Source organism: Oreochromis niloticus, linkage group LG16 (genome assembly GCF_001858045.2).
Source record: "Oreochromis niloticus isolate F11D_XX linkage group LG16, O_niloticus_UMD_NMBU, whole genome shotgun sequence".
In the NCBI taxonomy this organism is placed as follows: Eukaryota; Metazoa; Chordata; class Actinopteri; order Cichliformes; family Cichlidae; genus Oreochromis; species Oreochromis niloticus.
The window spans coordinates 25606615-25629306 of record NC_031987.2 but is presented as its reverse complement, the minus strand read 5'-3'; the positions used below and the strand labels follow the sequence as shown (position 1 = coordinate 25629306).

At 41.0% G+C, this 22692-nt stretch overlaps 1 protein-coding gene across 1 annotated transcript in view; it reads left to right on the top strand.

The window, feature by feature from the left end:
• klf7b (Kruppel like factor 7b) overlaps positions 1-15737 on the top strand; it is a 63847-nt gene extending 48110 nt beyond the window's left edge. Inside the window, exons 3-4 of the mRNA XM_003454908.5 lie at positions 764-887; positions 7635-15737. Coding sequence (XP_003454956.1) covers positions 764-887; positions 7635-7686 — 176 coding nt within the window. The 3' untranslated portion in view covers positions 7687-15737. The remainder of the gene's footprint in view (positions 1-763; positions 888-7634) is intronic.
• The last annotated feature ends 6955 nt before the right edge of the window (positions 15738-22692 follow it).

The following is a 22692-nucleotide window of genomic DNA, read 5'->3' as shown; positions in this document are numbered from 1 at the left end:
ATTTTATTTATTTATTTATTTATTTTTGTGGAAGTTTGCAGGGGGATTTTGTTAGAAGGCCCAGATTCGCTGCTTTATCTGCTCATCCCGCATAGACGCACGGAGAGAGAGAAATCTCATACAAGCATGTACGCAGTCGGACATCTTCAGGTCCCATCTGAAGGCAGTCTGCTCCTGCACACCACACACACACACACCTCTCAGCGTAATACACACACGCACAGCTGGAAGGCTTTCTATCATGGAGAGATAACTACAGGCTGAGAACAATAGACCATCTCTTCTCCCATCTGGTGAACCGGGGGATGAAACTTCATTTACATTTCAGACCCACCCCAACCCACCTCAGGGCGTGCATATGTGTTCATGTATGTGTGTGTGTGTGTGTGTGTATGGTGGGATGGAGGTGGTGGGTTTGTGGGGTAATAGAGGGAACAAAACGAGATTCATTTCAGGGTGAATTTGGGATTATGAATTAACACGCCGCTGTGCTGAAAGACTTCATTTACAGCTAATTGAGTGTGTTGGCTCATTGAAATGGCTGTTGTGTTAAAACTTGTCTGCCTGGCTGGCCTCTGGGCTGTCTGGGTGTGTGTGTGTGTGTGTGTGTGTGTGTGTGTGTGTGTGTGTTTGGAAAAAGCCAGGGGTGGTAACCTGTACATTAGCGAACAGCTGTAGTTTAGACGTGTGAAATTAGATGTAAAAATGATTATAAAATGTGACACCTTCTCCCTCTCTCTTCCTCTCTGTCTCTCCTTTGCAGGTGAAAAGCCCTACAAGTGCTCATGGGAGGGCTGCGAATGGCGCTTTGCCCGTAGTGACGAGTTGACACGACACTACCGCAAACACACCGGAGCGAAGCCATTCAAGTGCAACCACTGCGACAGGTAAACGGATAGGCGGCACAAACACAGCAAACACACAGTGCAGTTTACATTTGGAGGACTCTGATGTCCTATATCTGGCCGGGATAAAAAATAGTTTTTAATATACAAGTCAAAGAGTTGTGTATCTGTAAGGTTTTGTTTGCAACTAATTATTTCCAGTTTGTTTTTGGTCATTGTGACACATTTCTATGTATAACTTAGCACTAATTAGCAGGTATCTCTTCCTGTGCGAACCACCCATACAGTCAGTTGATGCACCCTGCAAAACAAATTAGCTTCCTTAGTTGACTGCACACTACTGTCTTATCCAAATATGGTCTCTTCTGCCTTCATAAAGCCAAAACAGAGATGTTATTCCATGGAGCTGATTCAGTGTTTCAGTGTAACCCATGACATGACCAATGTCATGGTTTCTGGCATTCTTGAAGGCTTCTTCTGTCAAGTCAAGATGCCTAGTGAAAAAAATGACTGTTTCCCTCGTTAGGTTCCACCAAAAACCTCTAAATCCATTGATTGTTAGTCGTATTTTCACTTACTTAGAACTTCCTCCTACGCTGAGCGGCGCATCGGGGAGCTAATGATCTCCATCGTCGGTCAGCATTGACTGCTTCGGCTTAATCCTTGGCGATGTCGACAGTTTTCAGATCATCAATAAACGTTCGACGCCATGTGATCTTTGGTCAGCCTCGCTTTCGCTTGCCAGTGCGCGGGAACCATGTAATGGCAATCTTAGCCGGGCGATAAGGGGGTAGACGTAGAATATGGGCCGCAAAGCGGAAGTGCCTTTTTGCAACAACATCGGCTAAAGGGCGGGTGCCTCCTCTTCGTAAGACCTCTTCGTTCGTTATCCGGTCCCGGTAGGAAGGTCTCAGGATTCGCCGCAGGCCGCGTTGTACGTTCAAGCAGTCCAAAACTTAGATGAAGACCTATTCATTTGTCTTCAAGTTGAAGCACAGCTTTATCAGTTTGAGTCAGAGCCATCTAGTACACATCCATCAACATTGGGAAAATGGCACTATAAACCTTCTCACAGAAGAGGTGAGATCACTGATGTAAGTGTATCAAAACTAAGATAACGTATTAGTCTTTCACTAGTAGGTTAACAGTTTAGTACTAATACTATACTAAGCGAGGCTTGGACCTTGACTCTTGAGATCCATTTCCCCAGCCTCAACAGTTTGCTAGCCAACCATATTTGCAACAGCTGGTACCTAAGGGCACGTTTAAGGTCTGAGCATTAGCCTGTGATGGAACCATTTATATTAGTTCTTCCTATCAGCTTTTGTTGTTGTTGTTGTTGGTTTGTTTTTTTAATTGCTATAGTTTCCAAAAAAGATGTTTCCAGTGTGTAAAGTCATGATTATACTCCATTTTGGGCACAGACACAGATAGTTGGAGATATGACAGCGGAGCAGTCATTCCTGTTATACTTCTGTGAAGTTCGCTTTAAATCCTCCACCTGGGGCGGATGAGTACTTGGTGCATTGTATATATAAAAAACAGACCCTCACGCTCACGTCTGATGATGAAATATAAATCATTTGGACATGAGTGGACCCCGGTGGATTCACGTATTTGAAAAGTGTAACTGAGACCATTTAGCACATTGAGTGTAGGCTAAATATATCACAGAGATATATTATCAGAATCACTGAAAATGATCAAAGTGGCATTTGGTAAGACAAGAGCTGCTAATGAGTTTTCTACTTTTCATGCTCACTGTCAAATGCAGGAAAAGTTGGCTACAATATCACAGTGCTTTACTAAAATGACCTCTGAACATTGCTGGCTGTCAGCTGATCTCAGGCAAATTTTAAAAGTTAAAAAATAAATAACATATTTTTCCTGCAATTACTGTAGATCCAAACTTTAACAAATTTTACCTTCTTTTATTACAAACAAGGGGGTAATAAGCACAAATATTAAATGCCGAGAAGAGATTTTAAAGAACGTGAGCAGCTGTGTGCAAGAGGAGTTCAAGTGACAACAGGATAAAGTGTCAGAATGAAGATTCACAACTTTATTTTATAGCATCGTTAATTTAATGGTAAAATATGATGTATTGCTAAATTAAGTCAGTTCCCAGTGGAATACATGTTAGTACTAACTTGTAGGTCATGTTATGTATTAAATTGTATTTTTTGTGTGTGTGTTGATCCTGCTTTACCAACTCATGTCTGATGTGGACAGAGGAAAACAAAAGAGAAGCAGATGAAGGGGCGTACGCTCTCCTGCTAGAAAACAACCAGGGATGTGTTTGTGAGTCTGTTGAGAGTCATCTTGTCACTGTTTTGTGTTTGCTTCTTAGAGGAGAGAGAGAGTGTGTGTGTTTGAAAGTGTGTGTGCTTACTCATGCTTCTGTGCTGGCAGTTAAATGGATTCTGGCTATTGGCAAGCAGGCTACAGCTAATTGAGTGGCACCAGATGCCAGCTCCACTTTAACATTCACTCTCTCTGAATGTGTATGCGCCTGTAATACCTTTCGAATGAAAGAAACACACGCACACACGCAAACTTTTGCCCTAGAGACAGTGTAATTGGCTGTTGTGGGTTCTCTCTAGTTAGGATTTTAGACATAAACCCCCCCAGAAACCTGCTGGAAAGCTTCCTAATCCAGACTGAGAGCTGGGACTGTATTAGCTCTTTTCTGGCACATGCATAAATGCACAAACACAGTATGCAGACACCTCACACTCGCATGCATATTGAGCGCAAAGATGTTTAGATGCAAAGTCATATCGACTTGCATGAATATTTAAATGTCCGGGCATATAAACGCAACACTTTTGACACACAATGGCGCAGACGTAAGCCGATTCAGTCGGAAGCACAGCTGAGGCTCTACCTGAAGTGAGGGCTTTCAGTGCGCGAGGTAAGGGCGCCGTTCATCCGCACTGACGCAGATGTTTGCTGAGGCTCTCCAAAGTGAGTCATCAATGCAAAGCATGAACGGCCACATCGAAAAAATAGCAGCTGCTTTGATTAAAAGTCCTTGCCTTTAAATATAACTACAGACATGGATTCAGACTCTTTGTGCAGCAGGCGCTGTGCATGTTTTCCATCTTTAGGTAACAGTTTGAATTTGTCCAACACTTCCTTTTTTCTTTTTCTTTTTGTTAATCTTAAACAACGTCACTGCTTTTCAGAGCAACTCGTCTTACTCGTGTTTTCACGTCTTCCTTTTTGGCTTTTTAGTGTTCAAATTACAAGGTTAACATAGCGAGCACCCTGATCTGTACAGTAGTGGACAAACGCACACACAGACACACACATCTGTGGTGGGTGGAGCCAGCCAAATATTACCATGAGAATGGCAAGAAGTGGCAGGCATGGAGAAGTTAACATTAGCTAGAATGTTCAATCTGACACAATTTCTCCTGGGGAAACAGACACACATACACACGGCGGTCTGTTATTAATCCCGCCTAATCAAGCGGGGACCCCCCGATGTTTCCTTGGAGCTGGACAGAGGAGGTGGGGGGGAAAAAAGAGGAGGAGAAAGGGAGAAAGGAGAGTTTTGAGGAGGAAACAAGGGAGTGGGGGGTTACCAGCTGGTCCTGAGACTCCACCCCCCCAACATTGACAAAGTAACTTACATGGCCATCTGTCCAGCCACACGCAGACACACACACACACACACACACACACACAGACTGGTGCAGGTGTACAGTAGGTACCACACGGCGAGCTTAGAGCTGAGGGGAAACACTAGACCACAAAGCAACAAGGAGCAAAGTTCGGCTGCACCCTCACTCCGCGCTAGATTTTAGGTGAATTAACAGCTGGTCCACGATACAGAAAACCTACAGCAAAGACAGCAAAAAACCAAAGAAAAGAAAAAAATACAAGAAGAAGTCTTCTTCTGGCATGAGTTTAAAAGCTGACTTTTCTGTTTTTTTTTAGACGTACACATTTTGTTTCAACAGCATCCAGCAACCTTGACTAAATGCGTAGTAGTGCGTTGGTAAAGTCTGCAAGCAAAATTGAATCCTGTGGACTGAAAGGCCAAAACTAGAGAGAGAGAGAGAAAATGACTTTTATTAAAATCAACTTAGAAGGATCTCACACAGGAGCAGAGATGAAAAAGCAAAAGTGGCTGACAGATGGTGTGACTCAAAACAATCGTCAGAGGGATTTAATGACACCCAGTAGGAAGCGGCAGGTTTACGATTCTAGCGAATGCGGTTGGCATCTTATCCTAGTCAACCTGTTGTTGGCGTCTCTCTGCATCAAACACTGTTGCTTCATGGAACAGTGTTTCTCTTATTTTCTAATTTTTTGTTGTTTTTACTGTCAAACCTTGAAGTAGAGATTATTATTTTATTAGAGCTGGGGAGCAGAGGGTTGTATGAGAAAACAGCAATATACGTAGAATGTATCAGAGCCCATCACTCGCCCCTTGGTGAAAGTGTCTGATCACTTATTTTGCTTTGAGCTGATTGGCTTTCAGTTCATATTGGGATCTTCTTTTTTTGCTATTTTCATCTGGCTTTCTAGCAGCTTACCCAGCTCAAGGCAGCACACAACTTAGCGTCCTTCAAATGAGGTTTGCTGAAGAATCTAAAGGCTGAAATTCAGAGAATAAATCTCAGCAGAAGCAGGTCGTGCTGGAGTTTAACGATTTGGGTGTTTGGCTGTGTCTGGTTGTCTCTATCTGGAACGAACAACAACCTACCTATACACACAACACACACGTGCACACGCTCGCACAAAGAATAGGCTTGACTAATTAATAATGAATAAAGCCTCTGGCAAATTGAATTTTTAATTTTCTCATTTAAGTCTCGCCCACATTTTGTTTTGCCTTTCCTTTAGTCATATCGTTTGTGATTTGTTTTATACTGGATGTTCAACTTTAATGTCCTCGCAATTAATAAAGTACCGGCAATAAAATGAAAATACTTGTGACGCTGTCAGTTTAATATTATGTATCGACAGCACCTGGTTTTGTGTCCCTCTCTCGCATCAGGTGCAGCCAGTATTAAGTTAAATGGTCCGGCATCAGAAAGCACTGCCAGCCTGTCTGCATTAGTGTCCATGTTCACGGTGCATATCTAATTAGTTTCTACAGTACTGTTTTACTCTGAGCTGGAGGACTGACTTCAGCTTCAGAGGTCTGGCTGTGATTTATGGCGGTGTTTGAGTCACATTTAGGAAATCACTGAGGCTGGCTCGGCCTCTATTCATCTTTACATCACGGTTTCACTGGTGTGACCCGGTGAAGCGAGAGCACTTAAATTCACCGTGGTGTTGAAATGAAGTACTGTGCTTCTCTACTTCTAGATTTGTGGTTAAGTAGTAATCTAGCTCTCTTTCTTCTTCTCTTAGTCTGTCTCTGTCTGGATGCATGTTGAAATCTTACTCTTACCTCTAATTCAGATGCGACTCTCTACAAAGAGCTTTTGGAGTTGTCAAAACCATGTTTAAGAAAGTATCTATTTGAATTTATCCTATAGACTGCAAAATGAATCGTTTGAAATTCAGTGTTTGGAACTGTACATGAAACCAATATTCATTCATTCATTTCTTTACCACTTATCCAGTTCAGGGTCATTGGGACTGTGGCCTGTTCCAAAGGTAATTCCCTCTTGGGTACATGTTTCTCCATCACCTTAAACAGACTTGGATAAACTGCAATAATACTGGTTAAATGCTAACATTTGGTAAAGAAAAGAAAAGAAAAAATTATTACCTATATGTCGGAGAAATCTGATGCTGATTTGTTGTTGAAAAAAAAGAAAAGGTTGAGAATTTTACAACTTAGAATAACGGAAAATTCCCGTATTTTGAAATAACAATTTTGCGTGATCATCAAAGTTGTTCTACTGATAAAATTATTTCCATCAGTGGTGGAACACTGATAACTAATTCCATTGCTATTGTATATTCATACATCTGAAAAAGTGCTGCAGGCCTGGCTAGTCATAGTGATAAAGATAACTTGGTACTTTGCATCATTGGTCACGTAGGACTGAAGTTCTAATACTGCAGAGAAAGTGTTGCTTTCAGTAGAGAAACACAGGATAACACAGTAGAGGCTGGGTAGTTCTGTGACTTTAGGTTTCAAGTATTCCTTGTAAATACACAGAAAAGTATTTTAGTGGACTTTGAGGTCTGTAGACTTGATGCTTTTCATTTGACGTCCTCGCATCCCCTCTGCCATCATTGAAGAAACTTCCAAACTCTTAAATGCATCTCATGGAGACAAGCAGCACAGAGGCTTCTTACAGCACAGAAATAAGTGTGTTCTTCCTCCCCCCTCTCTCTCTCCCCTCCTTATCCTTTCTGGGAGAAGCTGTAACCTAAGGAGGAGAAACTAGCAGAGACATTAGCATAGTGGGGGTTATCATCAGGGTGCGAAAAGTGTGGAGATTTTCCAGCAAGTACACATTGCCGGTGGGAAGTTCAAGGAGCCTGTGATTATAGGGATTTTCCAAAAATTACACAGAGCCAGTGGGTATTTCAGGGGCCTGGGACTGTGGCTTATTCTCAGATAATAAACAGAGCCGGTGGCATCAATTAGCAACACTTGCCAACCTGATGCATTGTGGTTATTTTAGTGCGAATATACAACGAAAGAGGGCTAATTGAGCCTTTGCACAGCTGCACATTTGTCATTTATATAACTCGTTTTTTTTTATTCATTTTTAAAAATTCATCTTCTGCTTTGCCCAAGCTCTCATTTCACATGCATATTTCATGCTTTTCTTTGGATATTAAAAGGAACATTTCTATGTTTCTCCGCAGGTGTTTCTCTAGGTCGGATCACCTGGCCTTGCACATGAAGAGGCACATCTGAAGGACAAGAAGAAAAGAAAAGGAGCAGGAGGAGCACGAGGAGGAAGAGGAGGAGCAGAAGGAGAAATAGGAGGAGAGATAGGAGGACAGAAGGATGGGCAGCCATGCTATCGGCTGCCCGTGTCATATCCCCCCCCGCCCCTCCCCCAATCCAAACACCAGTAGGCTCAAACAGCCATCGGGGGGAAAGTTGGGCAGGAGGAAAAAACGAGGAGTAGCTAGATTGTTGTTTTTCTTTAAAATTACACACTCACGTTTGCAATAGTAAACACTTCACACACACACCCGTCTTTGAAAGCATCACCCCGGTGAACCCCGGACACTCTCATGCAGCTCTGGGGGCTTGGACACTGCCAGACCAACATGTACTCAACTTGCTTGACAAAACATTATACCGCCTTCTTTCTTTTTTTTCTTTTTTTTGAGACTTTCTCCGTAGTCAGTGTGTTAAACTTATCGAGTCACTTGAGCAGAAACTTTTAAATATCCATGTAGTCAGCTGTTAGTGCTTTACCGGCTTTTGAAATCAGATATTCGACTGTTTTTCTTTTTCAGCTCTTTTGCTCTTTTCTTATCGACGTTTCTCATACACGGAACACACGGAACCATCACCTGCCGCAGTCAGCTCCAGTACTCATTGTGAAGAAAACAACAATGCCAAATCTGCAGGAGAGAGACTGTACGGATCGACTCCCAGCACGGCTGACAATCGAACCCAGGGCCCGGGACACCGCTGGTGCGCCCACGGGGCCTCGGTCAGCGGGTGCCGCTGCAGCTCTCAGGCTCTCCTCCAGTGGGTGTTTTGCATCTCTCACCTTCACCGAGATGCCTGCCGCCTCCGCAGGCCATCTGACAGAAATGCGCAGCGACACTTTCTTCCCTTTTTTTCTACTTAGAGGACGATAATTCTTCTTCTTATTGTTATTTAAAAAAAAAAAAAGAATGACACTTTTTTTTCTCTCTGTGAGGAAAAAAATGTCCTAAAACTCACAGCAATGTGTTTGAGAAGAAAAAACTAAAAAAAAAAAAAAAAAACTAAAAAAAAAATCTAAGATGACTTTAACAGAATGTGTGGGATGAGAAGGAGAGCGTTGTTGGTCTTTATAATCCCCATGTGCACCGACTCTGCATCTGCAGACTGCAAGAAATCAGTGGATGAACAAACAACAGAATCACACAGACTCTCAGAAAAGGGGTTTGTGCGTGTGCTTTTTTTTTTTTTGGACTAAAATAAAAAGCAGAAAGCAGAGAGGTCTTCATTTGTGTGCTGCTCTTTCTGCCCTGTGACTCCCTGCAGCTGAAAAACAAAACCTTGTTATGACCTCTGTGGTCTCGTACTCTACAGCAGCCGGGCAGAGGATTGCTTAAAAACTGGAAATATGTTTCTTGGTTATTTGTTTTTCTTTTGTGTTTTTTTTTTTTTCTTTTTCATTCTGATTCCGAAAGTCATCCTCGAGCGCTTTCACAGACTCTGAGATCTCATCTCCCTGGCAGCACTGCGGGGCGAGAATGGAAGCTCAAGAGCTGCTTTTTGGTTATTCACGTGGAACTAAAGATGCCAGCCGACCTTTGTGTGGTGGCTCTGAATAGACACGGTCACATCGACCCGTCAAATTTTGCCTGTTTCATATCCACTGACTGCACTGACTTTTTTTTTAAATTCTTTCCAATGTTATCTGTGCTTTTTCCTTTTTCTATGGCGAAAAAATAAGGATAAAAGGAACACAAAGGAAAAAAAAATCATAAAAGACTTGGAAAAAAAACAACACAAAAACAATTCTGTCTCACTCTACACGCTGCATACAGAACAAGCACACATGCTCCGTCAACACACACACACACACACTTACACTGCAGTTCTTACGCTCACGGCTCCTCTTGAGATAAGACTAATAAGATTTAGGAAAATAATTATTAAACTAATGAACAGAGTTGGGGGAAACAACACACACTGCATGGCAGGCTTTGTTGCAAACGCACACACTAGCTCATGAACACACATGCACGCACGCACGCACACTCTTCCTGGAATTATATGTTCTGCTCCCAAATCTTTTTTCACAGTAGGAATTTAGCAACTGTTGTTTAGCAGAAGAGTATCTTAGCTCTCGGCTGGAGGTAACAAATGATTCCAAATCCTTTGAAGTGAGAAATCAGCTTGTTCTCAGTTCCAACAATCACCCACATATCCCTCACTACAGCTTGTGCCTCTCATTTAATCAGCGTTTTTTCTGGTTTTTGGTCGTTTTTTTTTTTTAACTTCAGAGACTTTGGTTACGTTGTTGGTTACAGTTGAGTCAGTTCGGTCAATGTTTTCATCGGAAATAATCGTAAGAAAGCAGCTGCTGCAGATCTTAAACATTAAACCAGCAGCAGGCGTGTAGTATTATTATTAAAGATGGTTTATGCTCGTGGGAAAAAGTGCTTCAAGATGACAAAATTGCCTGAAGCGTTCAGGATAACCCCTGATGTAGCCTGAAAATTGAAGCTGTTAGCTAGACTGTTAGGGGATATCAAAGCTTACGGTGCAGAAATTCCAGCTCTGGTTTTGATCTGGCAAATCAAATTTATTTTCCAACTTGATGGTACTGTGTAAAAACTGTGTTATTTTTGTCAAAATACTCAGCACCCACAACCATATACATGTGTCCGTTTCATGCTATTTGGCTGATTTAACACACGCAGTAAGGTTTGAATCACCTGAGGTTCATAATGTGCGATGAAAACACTGACTTTTATCTGTGCAATGAAAGTAATCACCAACAATTTAAATGTAAAAAAAACAGAAAAGAAAAAAAGATGGATCTTAGAAAACTGAGGTAAACGCGTATCCACAATGCCTGCTTCCTTTGCTCAATAGTTGACGGTAAAAAAAAAATTAAATAAAAAAAAAAATGCACTCGCCTTGCAATCGGGGCACTCGGCACCGACAGACGCTACCGCTGCATCCGCCCACCACCACCCACTGTATATGCCCCGCAGCTCGTGCAAACAGTCCATTATTCACTGCTACTGACTGGGTGCAGTTGGGGTGAGGGTGCAGGTTCCTAAAGCTGGCAGGAGGTTTTCACATCCCAGTGTACCCAGTCATCGTGCCAGTTGGTTTTGCCAGCCTTCATTAGGTGAAACAGCGAAAACATTCCCTTCCGATGGGGAATGTGGGGGGGTTTATGGTGCAGCTTCGAACAATCGATACCAAAAACCTCCAGCGTGGAACTGCCCTTCAGCCACGGGCAGAGTCTCACCGCTCAGGAGAGATCAGTGGGAGACCGCCTCCGTATGAATTCTGTGTATCTAGCGGCAGCTTTCGCTATTAACTCTCTCTCTTTCTAAATATGATAAAGCAGCTCGTGTTGGAGGCGAATCCGGTGTTTCACTTTTGATTTCATTTGCCCCGTTTGCTGGTTTCCGTTACAGAAGCTGTGTCGATGGTCGTGTTCATCGTTCTTGGATAATGCAAAGTCATGCCGTCGGCGTCGAGGCATGCAAAGAGGCCCTCCCATACAACGTACAATCATAGAGGGATCAGAATTGTAGCACTTTTGTGAGGCTTTTGATGGCATGAATGTGTTTATGTGTGCATGTATGTGTCCCTGTTAGGCATACTGTGATGGGAAGCAGTCATTCAGCAAAGAGGTTTATAACTGACTTTTTAAACTGCTAAACAAGTGTGCAGCTGTGTGAGGGAAGAACTGGTCGATGCATTTGCTGTTGGATTTTTTTCTTTGGTCAAAGCAATGGCTGACAATGTGTTTATTAGGGTTTTTTTCTTTTTCTTTCCTTTTGACCCTTCAATTATTCATTCATCCACGCATACAAGTCATTGAGCTTGATGACTTGCATCGCATTAAAGAGATGCTAAGTCATGCCTTGCACTACGCAGGTTTATCTTAAACCATGTAAAATCAGCCTGCCTGACAGATTAGTTGGCATTCGGTTCAAATTATTTGGAAGACGGCTGTCGTTTATATGTTTAACTATAAAAAAAAATCAATTAGTCGTTTTTGTGCTTATCTATAAAAATAGGAAGCAGCATTTTGCATTCACGCTAATTTAAACTTGACTTAAATTGATCTTTTACAAACTTTGAATTAAAAATGCTAAAAAGCAAAAACATTGAGCTTAAAGGATTCTCTAAGAGGATTTGCCGCTTTGAGCACATTCCTGTGTTGGTTTTGAGCAGTTGTGCCACTCGCCACACAGGCAAAAAAGCTAAATTGTTTGTTACAAAAACAAAATTAAAGATTGTAGTGCTTGCCAGCATGAAGCGATTGCAACTCACAGTTCATCTCCTCGTAAATCATAACCCCTCCTGACATTCGACAGATCACAAAGTCACTTCAGATACAAATTCACATTTCATTCCCTTCATGTCTGAGCCTGTCAAAGCAGGTTTTCTGTCACAGTGTTGCCCGGGTCTCCTGTCGTCTCTCAGGCTCCTCCAGGCCCGGCTAGCTGCCGTCCCACAGCTCTGATTAGCATTAACTCTCGGGTCCTCTTCTCAAGTTGCAGTTCAGCTAATGAGATAGCTCTGGGTCACAGGGAAATTTAGTGGTCTGGAGAAAGAGAAAAAAAAAACCAACAACAGGGACCTTGAGCCCGACTTGCACCCAGTGGACACATTTGATGTACAACAAACAGAAAGTCCTGTTAGCGCAAAGAAATATCAGGAGATGGTGAGATACTCACTGAAGAGGCTGAACTTTCATGGAAAAAAACGGATTTAAAAAAAATCATTTACCTACATGAATATCCAGATCATTAAATCAGCCATTGCATTTTATCTCATGGATTACAGATAAAATAAATTACCATTATCTGCAAAGTCCCAACAGATATTTAATCCACTCCACGTCCCCCGGTCCTCCCCCGTGGTTCACAGTTAGTGCCATTCTAATTTCCCTCTCTCCCTCCATCCTCACCCCATCTCTCCCTTTCTGTCCACAGCAGTTGTCCATGCACTATCAGCTGCGGGAATGCTGAATGCACACTTTACACGTTTTGCCCAAAGATTTGCATATCTGCAAGTTAACTGCTGTGAATGTAGTAGATGTAGTGGAAAGAGCTGAGATGCAGAGGTGCAGAAAAGGAGTGATGGATGGACGGTGGGAGGAGAGGGACTGTTGATCTTACATAACTGTTCCTGTTAAAGCTTAATTACCGGTATGCTCCAATGCTTCATGCTTCATAACATTCTCGGTCCTCTCGTCTACTGTCAGCTGGAGCCGAACTCATTGTTCACAAATGTAAAATAACGTCTTCATGGTCTTATAGGGTGCCTGGTATAGTGGCGCTAGCAGCTTAAGCAGGAGTGAAGTAGCTTTAGTTTAAGTTAGCTTCTTAGCACACTGCAGATAGCACTGTCAAGTCTCATTTAAAAGTCAAGGTGGGCTTGAGTCTTTGGGAATGTTTAACCATTATATAAGCAACTTCAGACAGGTTTTCCATTCCCTTTCATTAAATGGATAGAGTTTAGGGAGAATCGGGAGAATTTGCTGAAGGTGGTTTCACACTGGAAGAAGAGTCTGAATCTTGTTAGCTCTCTAAAAGCCTTGGTTATGTTAATGGGAATAAACCTTTTCTCAGACAAAGAAAAGTTACTAATTCTAAATTTAGTGACCTGAAATTCAGTTTTAGATGATTAGCCTGTTAATGCTGTTTAAATTAAGCGTAAGCTTTGTCAATAAGAGAGCAATAGCTATGTATATAGCTAGTATTCGCTGGCTAAATAGCTAGCTAGCACTAGCTATGTATAATGCTAGTGGTTTTATACCAAAAAGCACTAGCTATATAAAAACATATGTAGCTAGAGAACTAGCTTGCGAGCACTGATTATGTACAAGTGTAAAAGCATAAAAGCAGACCAGTAGAGTTAGAAAAAGGCATCAAAACCAGTGTAAAAACAACCTTCAGACATTCTCTGTAGCCACAGTTAGTTGTTTAGACACAGTCCTTTGAGGGATAAGGCTTCAGTTTTCACAGTTTTCCACCATATCGTCCTGATGAAGGATTGTCACTTCTGGCAGCTTTTGTAAATAGCGTGAGATCTTTCATGCAGACCGCTCTGTCTGTAATTAACCATATGTGGCGAACAGCATCGCTCAGACATTTCAGCGTTTCTATAGATCTGCTTTAGTTCTTGCAAACATTGCACTACATGATCATACTTAGCTATTGCACTCATGTGCGCGCACTGCTAGCATAGTCTGTTGGAGCACTCTGTCAAATATCCACTTAACATTTGTTACATGACCAGGATGCACATGGCCACCAAGAACTATTTTCCACAGGTCACCTTGCAGCAGATCAGACTGACATATCTGCTTAAAACTCCAGTTAAATGCCTTTTTCATCACTCTATCTCTGGAGGAATATGTCGTACTCTGAAAACACTCAGTCATGCTGTGACTTGGTTGAACTTTCTTGGTATCAGTGGCATCCCAGAGTGACGCTGTCTGTAACTACTGTGTTTGTCCATGCTTGATGTGTCAGTATATAAGAGATTCACAGATCTTAACCCTTCTCCTTGTGTCTGTATGTTTCACTTCACCTACACCAAACCCTCTCTACCAAAACCACAACCATCAGAGCCCTCTGGGACCCAACACGCTCATAGATATCCAGCTGTTCTGAGAAGTATTCTCAAGAGCTATGCAGCTTGGGATCCCCAAGCAGTTCTTTGGTGAGACTGCAATAACTTTTCAACTTTACCAGCTTAATGTCCTCACTGGGTACAGTTTTGTTTTTTTGTTTTTTTCAAAGGACCCATCCTTGTAGGTGCTTTCCACACTCTGTCAGTTCATCTGCTTAGTTGGCCTGATGCCTGATGCTTTTAGTTAACAGACTCCTTCTTGGAGTCTGTCCTGTTCTGTCAGTATGTATGTGGCAAAAGGATTGGTACCAAAGAATTAGGTTTCTCTGCTATATTGTTATGGGAAATAGTGCCCTGTCACATCCAAGGTAATATTTGTTTCACTGACTAACAAGTTTGCATTGAAATATTTGATTTTTGGCACATTATTTTTTTAGGGTATCAAATGTTTAGTCCAGAATGGCTACTGTCTGTTTAAAATGTTTTAAAAATGTGATTATATGACAGTTTTATGCAATCAGATGCAACCTATACAATCTTTATTTTAGTTACAGTCACTTATGAAGACTTCCCATCAACATTTTCAGTCTACAAAAGTCTATAGCTTTAGCAGTCTGTCACCCCCTGCCTCAACCCTTCCTTAGAGATTACATTTCTGAAATAGTACAGCAAAATGATTTTGAAGGAAATATAACGTAATTGTTAAAATGATGCAATCATGCTGCCAGGCAACCTAAAATCTTTCTTAGATCAAGTGCCAGACAGAAACCTTAGCTTTCAGAAAAGATCTCACTTGTTCAAAGTGACTGTGTATTTATATCCCTTTGTTGTAAGTAACATGGTAGAAATGACATGCACTTTCCAAGTATTGCCGTCCACGCTAACAGAAAGCTTATTTGGTTCCAATCCTTATGCCACATATCGTGTGGCCAATCTAATATTTGTATTAACTTTAAGTGGTATTTCAGCACCTTTGTATGACCCACTGTGTGTACTCAAACCACAGCTGTTGAGGGATCCCACTTATATATTTTCTGGGATGAATGGACATGTAGAAAAGTGAATTAAGACAAGCAGATGTGTTTTCACCATCACGACATCCTTCTCACCTGCCCTGCAAGGGCTCTGTAACTCCGTTCATATCAACCTTGGATCCATGACCCTTCACTCCACCCCGCCCTCCTCTCTTCTCTCACTGTCACCTCTGTTGAGTTGAGTTTCTTTTCAGTTCTCTTGTTTTACTTACGATTTTTTGCTGTACAAAGTGTTTAAAATATTATTTGTATTATATGATGTTAGTATGGTAATGTTCTTTATTAAGGAAGAAGAAAATTTATTTTTGTTACTGGTCTGTTTCATAATTCTTTTCTAAATTGGTATTGTAAGATATCTATGCAAGAACTGTTAAGTGGAGCATTTTTATTTAAGAATGTAATATGTGTAATAAATGGTAGAATCTGCTTTTGGCTCGTTTCGGTTTTCTTCAGTCAAACCTCACATAAGTGTTTAACATTCATGAAGATATTCAAAGCAAAAAGTGATCCCATCTGGTGAAGTTCAACATTAAAATGAAAAATACGGCACCGAAAATTCATCACGTTATTTGCATGCTGTTACCAATGCCTGGAAATGTTTGGTCATCTCCCAACACGCCTGGTTAAGAAACAAACACAGTGATACTTGATGCAGGATTCAGCATGAATGCACATTAATGTTGCTGTTTAATTACAGTAGTAATTATTGCTGTAATGACAAATATACTGAACAATGAAATAGCTTTTATCTTTTCTTTAATATTCTTTTGGTTATTCCTATTACAAGCTGAACATTGTGACCCAAACTGAATCACCAATGACATCAACATAAAATAAAATAAAGTTTTTTATTTAGTTATTTATTTTGCGCAATCTGATACTGATATGCTACTGGAAACAGGAATGCATTTATGTGCTGAAGGACTACAACAGATGGTGTTATGAGCTGATAATTCAGTCCTAACTCCTAGAATAAAAAGTTTGTTTTACAACTTTTTATTTCTAAGTAATTAATGCCACGATTAAATTCGTTGAATAAATTGGTTGGGTGACCAAACAAAAAAGTAGTGGGGGGTTCTCTGATGGCCTTTTTACTCCTTACAGAGGCTAAATGGTTTAGGTTAACCCACACTCTGTGAAAACAGCCCGAGGGCTGATGAAATACAATCAAAAATGAAAGGAAAGAAAGGGCAAGAAGGGAAAGTAAACTGAGGGAAGCCAAATGTTAACAACAACTTAACACCATGAAATGCCTTAATTTCAGTAACAGCCAGAGAGAGCTAGCACCAGCAGGTGATGTGCCAGGAGGCTCAGTTCACTTCACTTTAATTTGTATAACACCAAATCACAATAGCAGTCGCCTCAAGACACTTTATATTACAAGGTATAATATTGAGTTGTTGGTTCAATTATTTGTTCAAAACCCGTCTAACAATGTGTGAGAGGTCAAGAAAGGAAGGGTGCCCGCAGAGACTGCTTATGTATGGGGCCCCGAATTCTGTACTGTGCCCCTGTACCTGCGTATAACGCACACGTTTGGCTTGCTGCGGGTGTCAAAATGACATTTTTACTGTGCACTTTGTGATTCACACACACAAAAAGGGATTTATGTCAGGCTAGTGTAGCTGAGGGAAGAAGAAAAAGCAAAGAAAAGATTTGTCTCGACAACAAACAGCAGATATAAGAAAAAACTATTGTTTGTTTACATTACAGATTTATCTTCCGATTTCATTTTAGGATCCATCAAATAGGAGAAAACAAAAAAATATTTCATCACAGTTTTTCTAAAAACTCGGTATGATGTCTTTAAACCTCGTTTTTCCCGATCAGTTGAAGGAAAATCCAACACAATGTACCACAGTGCAGAAAAGCTGTTCCTTGATAATGTCAGAAACGTTTGTGAATAATAATTTTTCTCTCTGGAAACTCTTTCAGTCTGTGACTGCTCAGCAGCAGATTCTAACGAACCGACCGAGGAAACAACAGCCATCCATCCATCCTTAAGAGAATCAAACAGACGTTTCTTATTTAATTTTAGCTTGCAGGAAAAATAAAATCCCCTGGTACAGGATGCCCCTGGGCCGCTCTGGGTCTGTTGGATTTCAGTCACCTTTTTTCATAGTCTGAATCTGGCTTTCACATTTGCAGTGCAGGTGTGGGATGATTTCCTTTTACTTTGAAATAAACATCATTTCTCCAATATAACTCTTGAGATTTCCATATTATGTACCCCATAAAGCTCAATGCAGATGTAAAAACCAGCGAAATCCTCTTCTGTTAAAGGGTTCGGTTCCAGAGCACTTTGACAAGGCAGGCAAAAAAGAAAAAATTTTCTACAAAATGACTGAAATCACCCCGGTGTGGCCAGCCAGATGTAATTATGAGTAACATGGTAGCACATTACTCCTGCGTAATGGTCATTTAAGGCAGATGGACACATCCTGTCAGGCCGCAGGCGAGAGCACAGACGTATGGAGGAACAATGGCACGTAGCTGCGACAGAACAGCTCATAGTCTCAACACTGGTGATAATTTCGCTCTTTATTACAAATTAAAACAATCTCATGAATATCTATTGCGCCCCTCCTGGTAAATGGCTTCATGGTTTTTAATTAGAGCTAACTTGTCAGTGACTGAGCTGACACAAACTGATGTCATGCGGACTAAATGAGGTAATCAAATAATTAATGGCTAACTAGGGATCAATTAAGCAGAAGATACGGTGCTCATAGAAAGCATATCTGCTCTGTTAGTTTGTCCTCTTACATAGAAATTGCCAGTTAACTAATTAAAAGGGACCAAAGTGTGATTGTATTTTCCTGGCAGGACAGACTTGACGCTCATTCCTTGGATTTAAATCATCTTAACAGGTCTTTTACTGTAAATACAGACTTGGCACTTTTACATTTGCCCATGTTTTCTTTGCTTACAGAGCACTGACGATGAAGACATCTCAGCGGAGCCAACACGGAGGATTATTATCATTTCTCAGCAGTGGGCTGTGTTGGCTGAAAATGGGAATTCACAATGCTGATTAGTGTGGGCATTTTGAAGTTTTGCAAGCTTATTCACTTCTTGTCAGAGGTGGGGAAGGGAGGCGAGCGAGCTGTTTATAATCTTATTCAGCAGCATTAGCCCGTGTAGTGGTGGTGTAGTGTTTACAGAAACAGCAACCATCAGCCTTTCTTAACAGCAGAAATAAACAGAAATGTGGTGAATTGCCCCATAGCACGCTCTATACTTATCTCCCAGAAGGACCGTGTCAGCTCATTTAAGTGACTCTTAGACCCAACTGCCCACCAGCAGCCACCCAGTATAATGCTGCTTTGTACTAAAAGAGGAAATCATCACAACAGCTGTGCACAGAACAACAGCAGCAGATTTAAAATTATTCATGATGGTGGAAAACAAGCTGAAATAGTATGAATGCAAGTGCATTTTTAATTTTAAAAAAAAGCATGCTGAGTTTAAGTAACTCATCATGCTTAGGAACGTCACTCAGTATTGCACAATTATCCAAAACCTTTAGTTTACTTTCAATGTTATGTTTCACTGCTGCTCAAATGCTAGCTTTATACGCTGTCTAGTACTGACAGACCAGCAATTGCTGTCCAACCTCTGGCCACTTTAGTGCAGCAGAAAGAAGATCTGGCAAGCAACACTGCTATGTAAGTATTTAGATTGAAAATGAGAGGTTCAGCAACAAGGAGTAGCTGTTATTACTGTTATACTGTGAGGACGAGGCAACGGAAACACTTCACAGAATGTGGAAGAAACACTGCCCGAGATCGCCACACCCTTCTTTTTAGCTCCCACTTCAAGTAAAACCAGTGTGTCATCAATTCCTGTAATGACACAGAACTTAAATCATAACAGGCAGAAAAATCTGATGTGTATGTGTTTTTTTGTTCTTTATATAAAGAGCCAGTGTAATTAGACCAGGTCTCACCCTGTTCTAAAACATGTTAAATCTGCGATATTACGCCAGGTTGTATAAAAGCACTGCCTACTGACCTGCCAGGGTTTTGCTGTTTGTTTGGTTGTTTGATTTTTTTGGAAAAAGGCGGCATAATTCACAAAGATCCAAGGATTTTGGTGTACAAAGCTACACACACACCTTTGGCTTTACTTCACAACTAACTGTAGGCAGTATGAGATCTAGATTCTAATCTTTATAAGCAAGCAACATTTCAAAGCACGTTTTGAACTTTGAACATACATTTTTTTTCCTTACTTACCAGTGTGAATCACTATTTTTTATTTACTTTTACCTACTTTTACTTGATTTACTGTTTATTACTCATAGACCGATGAATGTTGCCTGGCTTGCAAGTGAAAGTATGAACTGTCTCACTGTCAACAAACAGACTTGTAATTATGATGATAATGTTATGAACTACTCTGTATACATAGTATTTATTTATTGTCATTTGCTTGCATTTTTGAGCACCGATGTGGGACAATACCCCAGCTTCATTGTACTGATGTACAAAGTGTGACCGTGCAATGACAGTAAAGAATGAAGAGAGATGAAGCATGTATGCTTGTCAGCCTTTATGATTGGTCATATAGACCCAATGGCTTTTTTTTTACATGATTTAGAAACCCTTCATTTTCCTAATGAGTTGGTAAAGACCGCCATGACACCACTTAGAGTGATTGCAGTTGTTCGGATTAGTGAAGTTAGGTAATGAAAAGATACGAGTCAACTGAACTTGCACAACGCTCTTAGTCAACCTCAAAATGTGCCGTCTTCTTGCCCCTCATATCTGCTCCATTCCAACTAAGCAATGACTGAGATGCAGGGAATACACAAGTTTTTTTGTTTTTATTTCAATAATATTAATATAATAAAGTTCTATTTTACTTTGTAGCCATGGTCAAAACTGTGTCTCGAAGACTGTGGCTGTGATTTCAAAGATGTTCATACAGGTAATGCTTGCAAATTGAGTTAGTTATGAACTTTTAGCGACAGACAGTAGTTACAGTTCTCTACCACGCTGCATGCTTGTCTCCTTAAATAATATGTTAGCACTGAAGCTTTGCAGCGTTTCTCAGCTCTTTGTCTCAGAGCTGGAGTCTAATAGAAAGGAGTCAGCCTGGTGTGAAATTTGCCAGAGTAAGTGTGTTGATGCATATTATGGGAGCTGCAGTAAGAAGCATGACATTCGTTTTCATTTGTTTATACAGAAACCGGCCTTGGTGACACGAGAAAGTGAATTCTGATTGCTCAACAAAAAGGAAACACGCTGTAAATTTTTGAAGTAAGCGTTTCCTACGTGGTCAGAGTTTGATGAAAATATATTAGCACAAATGTCATTTCTGTGTGCTCGGCTGACAGGTCCGAGACTTGTTAGCCTAGCTTGTAGCATAAAAAGAAAGCACACAAAGAGACTGCTATAATGAATGTACCCTCAACCGATCATCTTTTTTTCACATGGCATGTCAGGGCACTGCCTATGCCAGAAACTATAGCGCAAATGACATAAGTCTGTCAGGCAAAGCTAGTCAGTCCATATTGAACTTCATATTATAAAGCATGTTTACAACCTGGTTTAAAAACAGGGGTTATTTTTTTTGGGGGGGGGGGTTATAGCTCATCCATCTGAAAACTGGAGTTAGAGGTGTGGTTGACTTGATTGGAAGGTGTCCCGACACATTCAGCTGTAGCCTGTTGGCGTCTACTAGACCCCACTTCCACTAATTGGAGTCTCTGAAGCTGTTTGTGCTGTCGGTGCCTTTGGAGCATTTTAATAGGATTATCTGACAAATACTGGGGCTTATTTCAAGGTACCATCAGCCCAAGAAGTTTCTGCTGCAGTTCGAAAGATCTTTGGTGTGAGAAGAAGACACAAATGTCTTGGGGCTTTAGTGTAAATCAAATATGCAAAGCTGCCCGTGTTAGCGACTCCTTGTAAATAAGGGATCAGCCGAAAATAGCTTTGTGTTTTTGTATTGTACTTGTATAACTTATAAACAATCGATAATGAATTGGCTGATAACTTATCGCCCACCCTCTCGTGGAAATATGATCACCTCTGGCTGAAAAATGTATGAAACCAGTGGGTGATGTCACAGTGGCTAAATCTGATCTTTGTAACATGTGGATGTTGTTTAGGATCAGGAATCAGTGCATCCTGCCACTGTGTCCAGCTGCATTCAGTAAACAAATACCACCAATCCTATTAGTAGGACTGATGCAAGAGGATCATACATGTGTTGTACAGATATTGTACAATATGGACGGGACAAAAGACACACTGTGGAAGAGAGCCAGAGATTAATAATAACTAATGATTCAATGCATTAAACATGTAGACAGCAAAAACAACTGAGTGGAGAGAACACAAGTAAAATACTTTTAAATATCCCGGGAACCACAAGTAAGAGACTGTACTACAAAGCACGTTTGACATAGCCAGGGTTTCCCTGCATTAAGCTTGACAAAACCTAAAAGCCCATTTCGAGATATTTGGTCTCAGAACTGTGGTTATCAGCTTTCTTTGCTAAACCACAGAAATCAGACAAGTGGTCTTCTTGCCTAGAGAAACAATGATGTGTGAAGTACCAGTGACAGGACGCTGTCTGCTGTGGAAGCTGCCATTTAGCTATTAAACCTCAAACATCACTTGTACCAGGTAAAGCTTGATTAGTAATTTTCATCCATACACTGAGGTGCATCACACAGAAACAGGTGGTAGCAACACAAAATACAGATAAAATACTAGAACTATATTCACCAGAACTAAAGCACAAACATGTTGGGCCAGCTGTGGAACACTGCTAACCATGATATTTATCAGGTACTCTCGTTTATAATGTTCTGAAAGTCATCGACATCTTAAAAATCTGACTGTTTTTTCTACTTGTGCATCGGAATGACGTCAAAGGAAGTGGCCCTAATCACTGGAACACAACTCTGCCTGTGAGCACAGCAGACCCGCCCACCTGCTCTTCAAACCTTCTGTTTAGGAGGGGCAACCAATCCAAAGACAGCTTAACTTAGCATAACTTAGCTTAACTTAAGGAGAAACCCTTGAAGCCCTCGAGTGCTTTCTGTCACATTTCAAGCCTGCTTATAGAACCAAATGACTGAGTGTGCATCAGAAGTTAGTGATGGTGGACTGTGCTTATGCAGCTACATCTGCAAAAACCAGAAACTATTCTGATGGTTATTAAACCACATCTTTGGTGATATATACTGAGGTGTCAAAACATATCAATTCGGGTACAGGGGAGGTTGTCATATGTTGTCTTTATGGGGCATGAAATGCAAAGGATGAACTGACCACAACTTTTTAAATAGTGCTTAAGTTTCTGTGGGCTCTACCTTTTTCTTCAGGACTGTTGGAAACACGTGATGATACTAACTCTTCATAGA